Here is a 13,075-nt window from a genome sequence, read left to right on the forward strand (position 1 = left end):
ACTTGAAATTATCCAATGATAATAAATTGGAAAGTCTATTTGATCTGAGAATGCTAGAAGTGGGATGGAGGTGAAAGGCACATGCAGAGGATGCTCTGACACCTGGTGACAGAAGTCAGCTCTGCTAGAGAAATTCTGGAATGCAATGTCTATTCAGTGGAAGTGAGACAAATCCTTCCAGGTAGCTATGGAGCAAACAAACATGTTAATATTGGGATAAGCCATTTGTTCAGCATTTGCTCCCATAGCAATGCATCCTACAAGAACTTCCAGTGCCTGTGAATAGGGTGAGCTCCTGTGAGGGCATAAACTCTCAAACCACCCAGCCTTTCTGGGCTTTTCCTCAGGCAACACACCCTTCCCTTAGAACCTGCTCTGGCCAGCACTTCCTCTCAAGCCCTTGGTTTTGGCCCTCGCATGTTTAACATCCAGGACTGCAAAAGACACATTGCTGGCTGCTGGTAGGTCACCTCCACCAGCCCACTCCACAGACAGCAGGCTCCATGCTCTGCTTTTTTTGGTGTCCCTGCCTGACTCACAGAGCTGGGCATGGTGTGGATGAGGGGAAATATGATAGGACTTGTTCTGTTTTAGTGTGTATAGGTTGCAAAAATAACCACATTTTTCTGTAATAAGACATTCATTAGCTCATTGGTTGATCAGTGGTTGCTCTTAAAATATTTCTGGACCAGCTGTATCCTGAATTGAGGCAAATCACATTAATTGTTTGAACTGCTCTGTGTTTAGCTTGCAGAAGAAGCTGCAAGACAGCATTGATCCTTCATGGCTGCACTGTGTACATGGCTCCAACACATGCTGGCAACTGGGTACCTTCTAGGACTGAGGACTTCTGTTCTGAGATGTTTTTGTGGCAGTGGATTTGTGTGGCAATGACTGCAGAATGGACCTGGCAGTCAGGGGCCAAGCAGAATTCATTGGCCTAAACCTCTGTGAGGCTTTTGTGGATGAGTAGGCAGCTGGGTACTGGTGGTTGATCTCTTTAGAAGGGCTCTCATCCATGATGGGCCTGAGGAAAAGAGGAAAACACTGTGAGGTGAGGCTGCACACTGGATTTGAATACCTGCATTCTCCTCAGCAGCTCTGAAAACTGAACCAAAAGCTGCCAGGCCTGGGAGAAGCCCCAGGCACACGAGCTTCCCTCACAAGGCACATGCTCTCTGCCTGTGCTGACTCCAAAGTGACTACAGCAATTCAAACCCAAGCCATCATGTCACAAGCCCTCTGTTGTATTTCTTCAAAGAAGCAACAAGATGATGCTCAATTTACAGCAAACAGGTTCAGAAACAAACATGTTTTAGTGCATGTGGCACTTCTTTAATCACTATTTTCCAGAGCTCATTCTAACATGAATTTGTGTCATGGAAAAAACCCAAGTGGGATGTCAGGAACCCTTCCTGGAGTGCACTGGAGGAGAATTTTGAACAAGTGCCACAAGATCTTTGCAACTGACACAGCATTGGCTCTGGGTGGGGAACATGAGAATGGAGCAGTAAGAACACAGCAAAATTCTGGGCTATTATTCAAGAAAATACAAAATTTACAATACTCAAGCTATAAGGAACATGGGAAAATGTTTCATTAGCTTTAGACAGTCAAAGGTAAATGTCAGCACAAATAAAAGGAATTCTTTTTACAGAAGAAGCAGGAGACCCCAGAGACAACAGAGAAATCTGCCTTTTCCTGCCATGAAGTCCCTCCCCCAGATGCATTCCAGTGCACATACCTGATCCTTGGTAACCCAATAGCTGCTGCTCCTGGAATGGGCCTTGGCTGGCTGGTGCAGCCCACAGGCTGGCGCTGCCCTTGGGATCCAGAGGCAGCCACTGTGCTGTGCAGGCCCAGGAGAGCGGGCTCCTTGTCCTGAGGCTGGGCTGAATTCTCTTGATGAGCTTTGGACTGGCATTTCTGTGTACATTGTCTGTCCTCTTCTTGGCTGGGTATTTTTATACTCCTGTGGTTCCTTGTTTTCCAGGGTCTTGCAACATCCACTGCAGAGGCAGGTGAAGGGTTTTTTGGAGGGGATGGAATTAGATAACGTTTTGTGTTGGAGAACACTGCACCCTCCTGAGTCTGTGATGAACCTGAAACAGAGTGGAAAGCACAGTGATTTACCTGTTCATCTGACTGCTACATGACTAACCCAGGGAGTGAAAGGTTTTGGAGGTGCTGTGTGATGGAGCTGGGCGGGCAGATGTGTCGTGACGCTGGCCATGTTGAATTGCTTCCTCTGACAGTCGGTTTGGTTCACTGTCAGCCTCCCTGCCAGCACTGCTGGTGACGTGCCAAGCGTGGAGCAGCTCACAGGCAGAGCTCACGGGGCACACACGAGCTCACCTGCCCTCCTGTCCTCAGGCAGGATCACACCTGCATCATTCCCTGCCAGTGTTTGCACTGACTTGTTCTAAATACCTTAGGACTCCTTCCAGTGATCCGAAGTGCAAGGCAGAGGAATAATCACAGATGAGTGGATCCACTTTTTAAATCAGAGGCAGAGATCATGGAATCTCATAATAAGTGCCTGACTGCTGGGGAAAATATCGCACTGAATGCAGGACTACTTTCTGGCTGTTTGTGTTTCAGCCATGTAATTCTCTCCGTGCAATATGTGCAGCACAGGGAGAAGAAAAAACTTGTTGCTGACTTATAAATATAACCAGCATGCACACATGCTTAGAACCATTCTAAATATAGCAGGGATCTGATTGCTCTTGTCTATTGAAAGAACCAACCATTCTATAAATAGCAGGGATCCAATTGCTCTTGTCTATTAAAAGAACCAACTGTACCTAAGTGCCTGATGTGCAGGGTCCAGAGCAGGAACATAATCTAAAGAATGTGCCACCAAAACTCAGGCCCAGAAAGTTCATCTCTGTGGCTCCCAGTTGATGGGGATGTATTTTACTGACTAGGTAAAGCTGACAAAAAGTTTTCATGGAACAGTTTGTATCATACGATATGCTTTTAAAATGTCTAAACTTCATATTTGTTTTTAAGTAGAGGACTCTGAGAGACTGGTATGTCTGACTCAAGAGCCTGAAATAACATTCAACGCCTTCCAAAAAATGCAGTTTATATGGATCTGATGCTGCAAACATTTTTATGTAAGAATGGCTTTGCTCAGATGACTTGTCCTTTTCTGGTCAGAAGAATCGCTTCCAGCAACAAGTTCTTCTGTGAGAAACTCACACTGGACTGGACACACTTCTGAGTGTCATTAGGATCCTGGTCAGTCACCCCACCACCTTAAGACAATTCTAGATTTCAAACCGCTCCATCATCATCCAGCAGATGTAGTTAGAAGATGGACAGCTCTATGCCCAATCATTCACTTTCACAGTGCTATAGGGCATGGCACTGTTACACCGTGAGATGTTTGTGACGTTGTCTTGTCAATCTAGAACGATGATGAGACCATCATACTTAATGTAAAGAAATCATATAAAATCTGAAAAAGATCAGATTAAATCTAAGATTGAGACCATGAGATCATAATCCAAGACTTCTGTGGCCACTGGCCAATAGGCCATTCCTTTAATTCTTCCAAACAGCTTTTATTCTTGTTATGGAGATACTGTTTACAGTACTGTTAATACACATAGAGGCTTTGAATAATTTAATGATATTTCCAGGTTTTTTTCAAAATATACTGTATTTTTCTAAATTTTAGTAGATCCATTTTTGCCCTTGAAAGAAATGTAAAATGAAAACTCACATGCTTTTACTTATGGAGAAAAAAAGAGTTGTTTTTTATTAACAATAGAAAAAATATTGAAGTTGTAATTATATATGGTCCTCTATTTGATACATGTTTGGAATAACCATTATTGATGTTTTTAATCTTAAAGACAATATTCAACAGGTTGTGAAGAGTGGGAATTCTGCTTTCATTCACGTAAATGCAATTTCAGAGAAGCCTTTGGCTTTATTCCTGAGTAGAAGAGCATGTTCCATTTTTAAACCTTTTATTGAATGCATCCTTTTGGTTGCATGTCTTTCCAGAATTCCCAGTTGCTCAGTTAAACATTAATCATTAGCTCAGTCATTATTTACATCATTGCCAACTGGGTTCAAATACAGCTCAGTAGGAATGACGATATTTTAGACTCACCGGGCACTGTCATAAATTAATGACACAAGGTGAAAGACAGAGACCTGTCCTTCTACTACACGTGATGCTAAGCTAGTATGAAATCACCTTTGCTCCTCCTAATTCCACATATTCATGCTGAAATATATCAACTGATGGTCAACACAGCTGGCCACAATGTCCTGCTTAAAAACTGGAATGGATTGCTTCGGGTCTGGCTCTGCAATGGCATTTTCCAATTGCTGCTCTGGAGCACAGATGCCAGATCCCATAAAACACTGGGATTTCCCATGCACCTATCTACAAACAGCGTGTGTTTGGACTGATGCCAACCCTTCTCCAGGGGCTTAGGTCCAGTACCTGAGGAGGAGTGGGAAGAAGGGTCAAGTGAAATCCTTTCAATGAGGTCCTCATCACAGGCCTCCCTCAACTCATTTTCTAAGATGTCAGCCAGGCTCCAGTCTTCGCCTTTATTCACCTTCAGTGCTTGGCTGGCTTGTTCTTGCTGACCTGTTTGCAGGCACCTGGACAACATCAAGTATCACACCTTTAATTAGATTTTGAGTGTGTTTATGCAGCTGGTCAAATGCAGACACTCAGGCAAACACCCTGGCAGTGGATTTAGTCACCCACTGTTACTTCACACCTTCCAGGAGATATGAAAAATAATTTTAATTGGATCAACCATCTAAGATGCCTGTGTCTGATTATCTCAAGCATCTTAAAGTTAATCAGGTGAAGTGGGGCAGATTTAAAATACTACCCAGTGAAGTAAGCTCAGAGAAATAAAACCATTTTTACTTCCAAAATACCATTACCTGTCTGTGAGATCTATGGGATCTCAGCAAGGTGGTATTTGTCTTTCAGCCTTTTGTTTGCTTAGGCCAATGTGCTGCTTGCAGAAAAGCTCATCCCCTTATTAGACACTGTCAGGGCCAAGAACAGCTCACAGTTATGAAAAGTCATTTCTTTGCTCTTGCTAAGGAAGTGAGCCCATGCTGCCTGTGCTCCAGCGAGAAGGAAGAGAGTCTTCCTCCTTGCCATCCCGCAGATGCTCCGGGCGGGAGGACTGCTGCCCAAAGCAGGGACAGGAAGGCAGGAGGCCGAGACCATCCCTCGAAACCACCACCAGGTGGCCAAAGCGCCGATTTTATTTTTGCAGCAGAAAATTAATGCCCAGTTTCTTGCATGGCAACATTTCCCCGGCGGTCTCACCCCTTGTGCTGCTCCGTCCATACTCCCAGGTCAGAGGACACCTTTTCCTGGTGCAGATATCTTCCTCCTCCAGAGCCACAAAAGTTTTCTGTCATCAGACCAGACGGTTTCAAAGGGCTCACAGCAGGTGGCTGTGGAAATGGCAGAAGTTATCTAGATATCCCTGGGAACTCTTCCCAGCTCCATTTCTAGATGTGGATTTTAGAATACATCAAAGCCCACTGTTGTTTCTGAGTTTTTAGATCATCCCTCATCATTTTCTAACTCCTCAGTTTTAAGAAGCCCCACTCCCCAGTCATGTACTATTACAGCCTGAGAAACCCAGGGTAGCAGGGACAAAATTGTTGATTTATATTTCACTGGATATAAGCCTATAGCACCTAAACCAATAAGCATATTAAGACCAGTACCACAGAAACTGCATCACTCAGTATATGACCACAGTTCGATTCCACATCCCAGTTCTTAGCACACAATAATTCACTAAAATGTTCAAATTTGTTTCAGAAAAGCTTCCTATGCTGAAGCTGTAGTAGCAGAAAGACATGGGCAGTACAAATATTTCTGTGCAGTTCTTTAACATCTGTTGTGAGCATTAAGTCTGTGTCCTGTGCATCTCCCTGATTTACCCCAGCCTGTTTAAATCTACTCACGTGTAGCTGTGATGTGTTGAACCTCAGGGCCACAAAAGCTGACCATGACAAGCCTGGCTGCTCCCCTTTACACACATGGGTATCCTCTCACTGAATTACTGCCAAAATGAGCAGGCTGACCCACAGGGCAGGGGCACCACCCCACTGCCAAGAGGAACAAACTTTGGCTTTGTGTTTGTTTAGCCAATAGGAGCGACCTTGCAGTATTAGCAAGCTGACTGTTCACACCAACATCAAACAAACACTGCTGAAAAAAGTCTTTTTCTTTATAGCTGTTGTAGAAATACTATCAAATTTTGCAATCCTGTACTTTGGTCATTGCAGGAGGATGGGAAGTCTGCCCCCAGAAGCTGATATGTGACTTTCATGTGCTCCCTTGCAGCTGATGGTCCACTGCTGCTAACACATGGGCACGTGCAACATGATGGCAGGGGACCCTCTGTCCTCCTCAAAGGCAACTGCATCTTGGGGGTTCTTGGGCTACAGAAGAGAGTGGGCTGCAACAAGCCACAGTGGGAGTTCAGTTTGTCCCAGGAGTTATGGGGGTGACCATGCAGGAATATGAAGTATACAAGAAAAACATACACCTAGCTTTTGCCTCCTCACATGGAGGGCCTTGGCAGGGTTCCCACATATGACTTGACGGAGTCCTAAGAAAAACAGGAGAATAGAAAACATTTGACTCCAGCATTTAACAAATGGTGCTGTTGTTGAAGTCAGCCAATATAATTTCCCATAGACGGGAAGTTGTAATAGTGTTTCATGGTGTAAGTTCACGGTGTCAGCTGGCATGGCCTGACACTGCTGCTAAGAGGCAGTTTCTCTGCTTCCGCCAGAATCTGTCTCCTTCTGCTCCTGCCCTGCCTCCTTGGTTGTGCTGGTGCAAATATTTGTGTGGACACGTGGTCAGTCAGATCAGGGAACAAATTCAGATTTTAAAAAAATATGATTTTTTGGGTTCTTTTCTGTTTGTTCTGCTGGATTATTTTTTCAGCTGGATCTTGATCAAAATCAGGTCAACAAGAGATAAGGCAACAAAGGGTCAGAAGAAGCAGTGAACATTGGGTGAAACTGTCTCTATCAGTAGTATTAGCTGCCTGAAATTGTGTGTAAAATTATGGTCTCATTCCCTGACAAGCTCTACTTGGTTTCCATGTACATTTCCAAATGTGCACTCAGCTGTTGACTCTGCATTGCTTTGTCTAATCCATCATCCTGGGTCCTACCCATAGGCAGAGAACTGAGGAGAGACTGGCATCTGAGAAAAGCAGCCCACAATGCCTGGAAACAAATGCCATCTTCCTATCTAATCTGCAGTCTGTGGGCTGGTGCAGTTACACTGTCACGGTGTTTCCAGGAGTCAGGGAAGGATGGGTGGTACTTCAAAGTGACTAGGGCAAGAAGGGCAGTGGTAGACCTGTGTTTTGGGCTAGCTTGTAGGGATGTGAAGTCAAGGAACTGCCTCCTCTTGCTGAGGGACCAACCTCTGGAAACCCAAACCCAAGTGTTCATTGCCAGCAGCGATGCTGTGGTAGTGTGAGACTGCAGGACACACAGTCTGAGCCCATGATCCAGGGGGGAGTGAATGTGCATCACCACACCTCTCTAAAGGACTACCTTGGACCACATTCCCGTGGCTGAACCTTGCCATGGCCTGATGTTACTCAAGCAGGACTGTTGGTATGGGCTGTGAAAAGGGACAGCAGCACATGGTGCATGGTGGGGGGGCTGAGGAGTGGGCAGCCCAGGTGACTCGCACCTTCTGCTGCAGGGGAAAGAAAGGAAAGCCTACACTATAGCAGGTGAGTCTCGTGGAAGACAACATATGCTAAACCTGATTAACAGTGGCAGGGGTGAGTGGTATTCAAAGCACCCTGGCTTTCATCAGTAATAACATTCAGAAGGAGGTGGAGGTGTGGGAAAAACAGGATTAAAAAAACATACATTACCATGTGTCAAATCACTGGAGTCATCTTTTGTGAACAGCTTATCAGGAAAAACAGTGGGATCTGGAAGAGGACAGCCACCGGCCAAGAGGCTGGCATCACTACAAATCCCTACATTAGCAGAACACTGTGCATTTCCAGGTCTGGAAGTTGTTGGGGGTTTTGGGCTGCATCCAGACTGCTTTGCTACTTCCCCAAGATATGGATCTAGAAGAGAGATTTCATTAGTGCAAGCACAGTTATGCAAGGCTTCAAACCACACCATCACTGTACCTTGCCAGTATGGTGACTGCTGCTGCGCACCTGGAGCTATAGAGGACAGAAAAATATGTAACTGCAGCTACAAGAAACATGATGGAATGGGTCCAGCTGAAGGAAAGAGGTCTTCCAGTGCTGCACAGTCATGGCAGAATCTGGGGATCTCTAATTAAACTGATATCCCTTCCCACCCTTCTTCTGCTCCTGGGCACCAAAGACAGACTGCTGGGGTTATGGGTCAGGAACTGCTCTGTGCTCACCAGCCACCCCTGGCTGCCAGGTGAGCCTGGACAATCCAGAGCTCTGCTGCTTTCCTGCCTGCATGCCCAGGATAACTGTAAGCTGCCTCTCATTTGCTGCCCACCTGCTCACAGGGGAACCATCCCAGACTTGCTGCAGGCACAGCCCAGGCCCCAGTTCTAAAATACATTGCTTAAATGCCCTGGAACAATGCAGATGGTGATGACACCTTACCAGAGCCACCAGTCAAACAGGGGAAACTGTACCAGGAGCTACAGAAATCTGGGAACGGCAGTGATAGATTTTTCCAGTACTGCCTCAGAGACAGATAGCTCTCTACCACAGAAAGAAAGGTGAAAACTGTTTTTGCAATGCTACAGGACAGGAAGGATTATATAAAAACTTGCAAAGGCAGACAGTCCTCTTACCCGCTCAGCTGCTGGCTGTTCTGGGAGCACAGCACAGCTCTAAGAGCAGCATATGCAGCCAACAACCCATGGGAGAGAGAATTTCATTCCAGTGCCCAAATGAATAATGTGCTTTTTAAAGTGTTGAGCACCTCCAAACTGAGGCATCAGCTCTGTGATAATATGGCCATATCCTTAAGAGTTGAGTGTTAGGGACTTTTAATGTATCTTGGGCACAGCTGTTAATATGAACCCATGAAACACACCATGTGAAAAGTACCCAAATTAACATTGCTACTGGAAAGAAAAAAGTACTGGGATGTCTGAACCTGACCTAAGGAACTTACTGGTTTATAGCTGCCAGCAAGAATATAAGTCTGGTTACACCAGGACACACCTGGTTACACCAGGAAATTGCATGAATTCACAATTTTGTGCTCTACCCCTACTGCTTCTGTCAGCAAACTTTGTTAACTAGTTTTCTGAACCTCAGGTGATGTTGCCAAGGCACAATTATTGAGATCAGATTTTAATGGATTTTTTCTCTACCATGACTACTATTACAACTAATGATTTGGACCCATAGGGATTCAATAAATGACAAATGTATGTACTTATTCCAAAACAAACTAAATTTTTAATGGAATACAGTTGGCAGGCAAACCACAACCTGGGGAGGGGGCTGGGAAGCAAACTGCATTGCCCACACTAATGGGAAGCAACATGAGCAGTTATAGGAAATACTTTGCAATATTTAATAGTATGTGATAAAGTGCATGTAGCATGACACGTAAAAAGATGGACATCTGAACTATTACCAAGGCTGCAGGCAAGGGGACAACAGATTTACTTTCAAACCATTTATTCTCTACTAATGAATGTAATGAACTTAATCTAATAACAAAGAAAGTGGAACAGATTTCTTACAAGACCATGCAATCTTCCTGGGATGTTGCTGCCACAGAAGGGTGGTAACCAGACTGCCTTTCCTATCATGAAACTGGAATAGGAAATCCTACCACATCCATGCTACAGGGGATTGACTGTTACCATGGAAAGAGCTGTGAACAGCTGTTGTTGAAACATTCCATTCCAAGCTTTGCTTCTTCCCATCATGCAGAACAAGCCCTAAGTACAGAGTCCCAGCTACTGCTATATTTGCTTGATGCTCTAGAAGTTGTCTGCATTTTTGATCTTGATGCCCAGCTTAGGACAACTTCCATTTAAATGTGCACTCTTATCTGCTGAATTCCAGCTTTCTTACTTCCCAGGTTAAGAAAACAACATCCTTTGTCCCTTCACTAAAAGAGGTCACCTTGCTCTTCATCTTTCTTTTTTTACACATCAAAACTTGAAAAATGAACCCCAACAGGAAGCCTGTCATACCTAATGATGAAATGTCTTTGGCTAAACCACCTTCCTTGATGGATTCCTTGATGATTAGAGAATCTTCATGCATCTTCTTGGAAGGAAGGAGAGTAGTCTGGCTTGCTGGTATTCCGTCCAAATACTTCAAGTGGGGAATGAGTTTTTTTACTTCTGCTCTGTAATTGTAGTCTGGGTCCTGGAGAAATTGAGAAAGGGGATAGTTTATTTAACAGTCTGTGGACTTCCAGTAACACAATACTGTTCAATTTCTATGACTGCCATACAATTTGCTCCTCACATAATTTCTACTTGAATTGATCATGAAAATGCCCTGAGGACTGCAAAGACACAGCCTTCACCCAAAGGCTCCTTTGCTGTTTACCCACTGATGACTTTGCCATTTGTCTTTGTTATATTATGTGTAATGTGCAAAAGCACAGAAGGCCACTGATGCCCACAGAAAGCCTGGGCTCCCTCAGCATTCAGCAAATCTGTCTCGCTGCTTTTGTGATTCCCTGGTGTTTGCCTCAATACTCAGGTGATAGAAAGGCTTGAAAACATGTTGTGAGTGTTGCTATACCTGCTGATGGAGAAAGCAAGAGCACTTCCATGGATTGTGTTTTTAGGCATACAGTAAAAAAAGTATAAGGCAAGAGTGGCACTGATAGTGGCAGAATACAAATGGACAGCTACCCATCAATCAATTGCTTCACCCACGCAAATCTTATGCTTTTCAGGACATTGCATGAAATATTAGAAACCTCCTCAAAGCCAAGTCCTCATTCAATGCAGAGTGGTCATAAACAGAAATCTTTCTGTGGGGCCTGGCTGCTTGGATGCTCCCTCTCTCTGCATCATGCAGCACTGACGTTGGCAGAGGGAGCTCACCAAATAAAATGTGTTAGCTGTTGTTAAGAGGCAGACACTAATTTTCTGAAACAAAGTCTTTAATCTTAATTTAGAAATTGAGTCAACCATTCTCAGCTACAGCCAATTCCCAGCCATGTCCTGTTGGAGTGAAGAATCATGTTACACTCATGTTACATTACAGCTACAGAGGCTGCAGAATGTATCATCAAGTTGTTGCTCTTGGTTTAGATAACAGGGGAAGATGAGCTCATCTGAAAATCAAATTACAGGGAGCAAACAGGCCATCTGAAGAAAGAGCAGTAAATTTAGCTGGACCATTCTGTAGATTAAAAGTAAATAAATAGGAGAGCTTTTACAGACCTTTAGCAAGGGCCAGACGACAAGAAGGAGCTTGAGGAATTAGAGCTGGCCATCAAGGGCACACCAAAGTAAGCCCACATATACTCTTTTCTAAATGGCTTTTCTATAAACTAAAAAAAAATGCAAATATCCATTGAAATCAAGAAAGCAACAAAGTCCATGGAGAAGCTCTCAGCAGCGAAGGGCAGGCCTCACTTTGTGACCACCTGAGAGCAGAGCATCTTCCCAACACAGAAGATGCGTCCCACCCAACACCGGGTGGGAGACTGCAGCGAACTCACAGTCTGCCTCTGCTACAGCTCAGTGTGAAATACACCATTGTGCCGATTCCCGGGACAAATTTGCATCTGCAAGCACCCAGATATTCCCCTGTGGATACCTGGAACTGGGACTGTAGATAAGGTAAAGGTGGTACTATTGTCTGGGTGTTATCTCACACTTAGGGGGAGGTTAACAAAGTGGGGAAGAATGTATCACTGATAATGGAAACAAAAAAAAAAAAAAAAAAGCAGAATGCAGAATTTACAGGCTACAAGGAAAGACAAATCAGCAACTCTGCTGAAATCAGTTCCCACTGGCTAAAAGGTAATTTTGACAGGGGAACATCATGATCATTGGCTCAAAAGAAAAGAAAGACGAAGCATGTGGACCAGTTAGCATTAGACAAAAGAGACAATCATTTAATTAACAGCATAAGATAACCGAATAGCCAATTAATGCTTAATTCCTTTGTATGCCAAAATTTGTAAAGAATGAAAAGTTTTGAATGACATTGGGACCCTACCACCAAGAAATCCAGGCTGAAGAATGATCAACAGGGACGCCACTGCATCCATGGATGGTGACAATATTCTTCTCTCTCTTCTGTTTTCTTTCTTTTTATTTCTCTACCTCACATTTACTGTTAAATAAAATCTGTATCGCTGACTTTGGCATAAGGTTTGCACTGTAATTCGGGCAGAAGCATCTCTCACTGATCAGATCCTAGCACCTGCTTGCACAGGAGTAGAGACAGTCATTCTGCACGGGGAAGAGCAGGAGGGCACACCACCACATACCACTGCTCGTTGTACTTGCATTACGGGACAACATGCAGAGCATCCCAAGGACTCATTTCACCTGAACAAACCAAGGGAAATCTGACATTTCTCCGTTACAAGTACGCTTAATGACTGAAGATGCCAAATCCTCCAAAAATCCCACTTCCATGGGATTGAAGGAATTACAAGAGAGTAGAATCAGACCTTCTGTGCTGTTAGGATACACTGCACCATTTCCATGGTAGGAAGCTATGATATGAAGTGTCAGTAGCTGCATTTATCTCCATGGGAGTAGAAAGAGTAAGCAGGCATGTCTTGTCCATCACAAGCAGGCAGTGCTTCCTTACTGCAGGAATATGTTTTTCCTCTCATGATTGCATATTCCATAAGGGAGAAATGTTCCAAAATGGAGAAATCATTTTGGTTACAAGCAGTTACAGTGTGGTCCCTTAAGGATAATTCCACCAGTTTAAACTAGAAAGGAAAGTATATAATATTTTCTTTTGAATGCCAGAGAGGAAAACTATGAAAGCTAAAGAGCTACCTTCCATGGCCCCTTTTACTGAACAACAAGCTCAAGCCAACAATTACATCTGAAAAATGCTATTAA

General features: G+C 44.1%; 1 protein-coding gene across 1 annotated transcript in view; it reads right to left on the bottom strand.

Annotated features, from left to right (window-relative positions):
* Positions 1 to 774: 774 nt before the first annotated feature.
* The window catches only part of LRRC56 (leucine rich repeat containing 56), a 57,939-nt gene continuing 45,638 nt past the window's right edge, over positions 775 to 13,075 (bottom strand). Inside the window, exons 8-14 of the mRNA XM_041481287.1 lie at positions 10,214 to 10,391; positions 7,926 to 8,129; positions 6,562 to 6,626; positions 5,324 to 5,454; positions 4,469 to 4,632; positions 1,745 to 2,102; positions 775 to 1,027 (exon numbers count right to left, since the gene is read on the bottom strand). Coding sequence (XP_041337221.1) covers positions 835 to 1,027; positions 1,745 to 2,102; positions 4,469 to 4,632; positions 5,324 to 5,454; positions 6,562 to 6,626; positions 7,926 to 8,129; positions 10,214 to 10,391 — 1,293 coding nt within the window. The 3' untranslated portion in view covers positions 775 to 834. The remainder of the gene's footprint in view (positions 1,028 to 1,744; positions 2,103 to 4,468; positions 4,633 to 5,323; positions 5,455 to 6,561; positions 6,627 to 7,925; positions 8,130 to 10,213; positions 10,392 to 13,075) is intronic.

This window comes from Pyrgilauda ruficollis, unplaced genomic scaffold, assembly GCF_017590135.1.
Source record: "Pyrgilauda ruficollis isolate IOZ18807 unplaced genomic scaffold, ASM1759013v1 scaffold55, whole genome shotgun sequence".
NCBI lineage: Eukaryota > Metazoa > Chordata > Aves > Passeriformes > Passeridae > Pyrgilauda > Pyrgilauda ruficollis.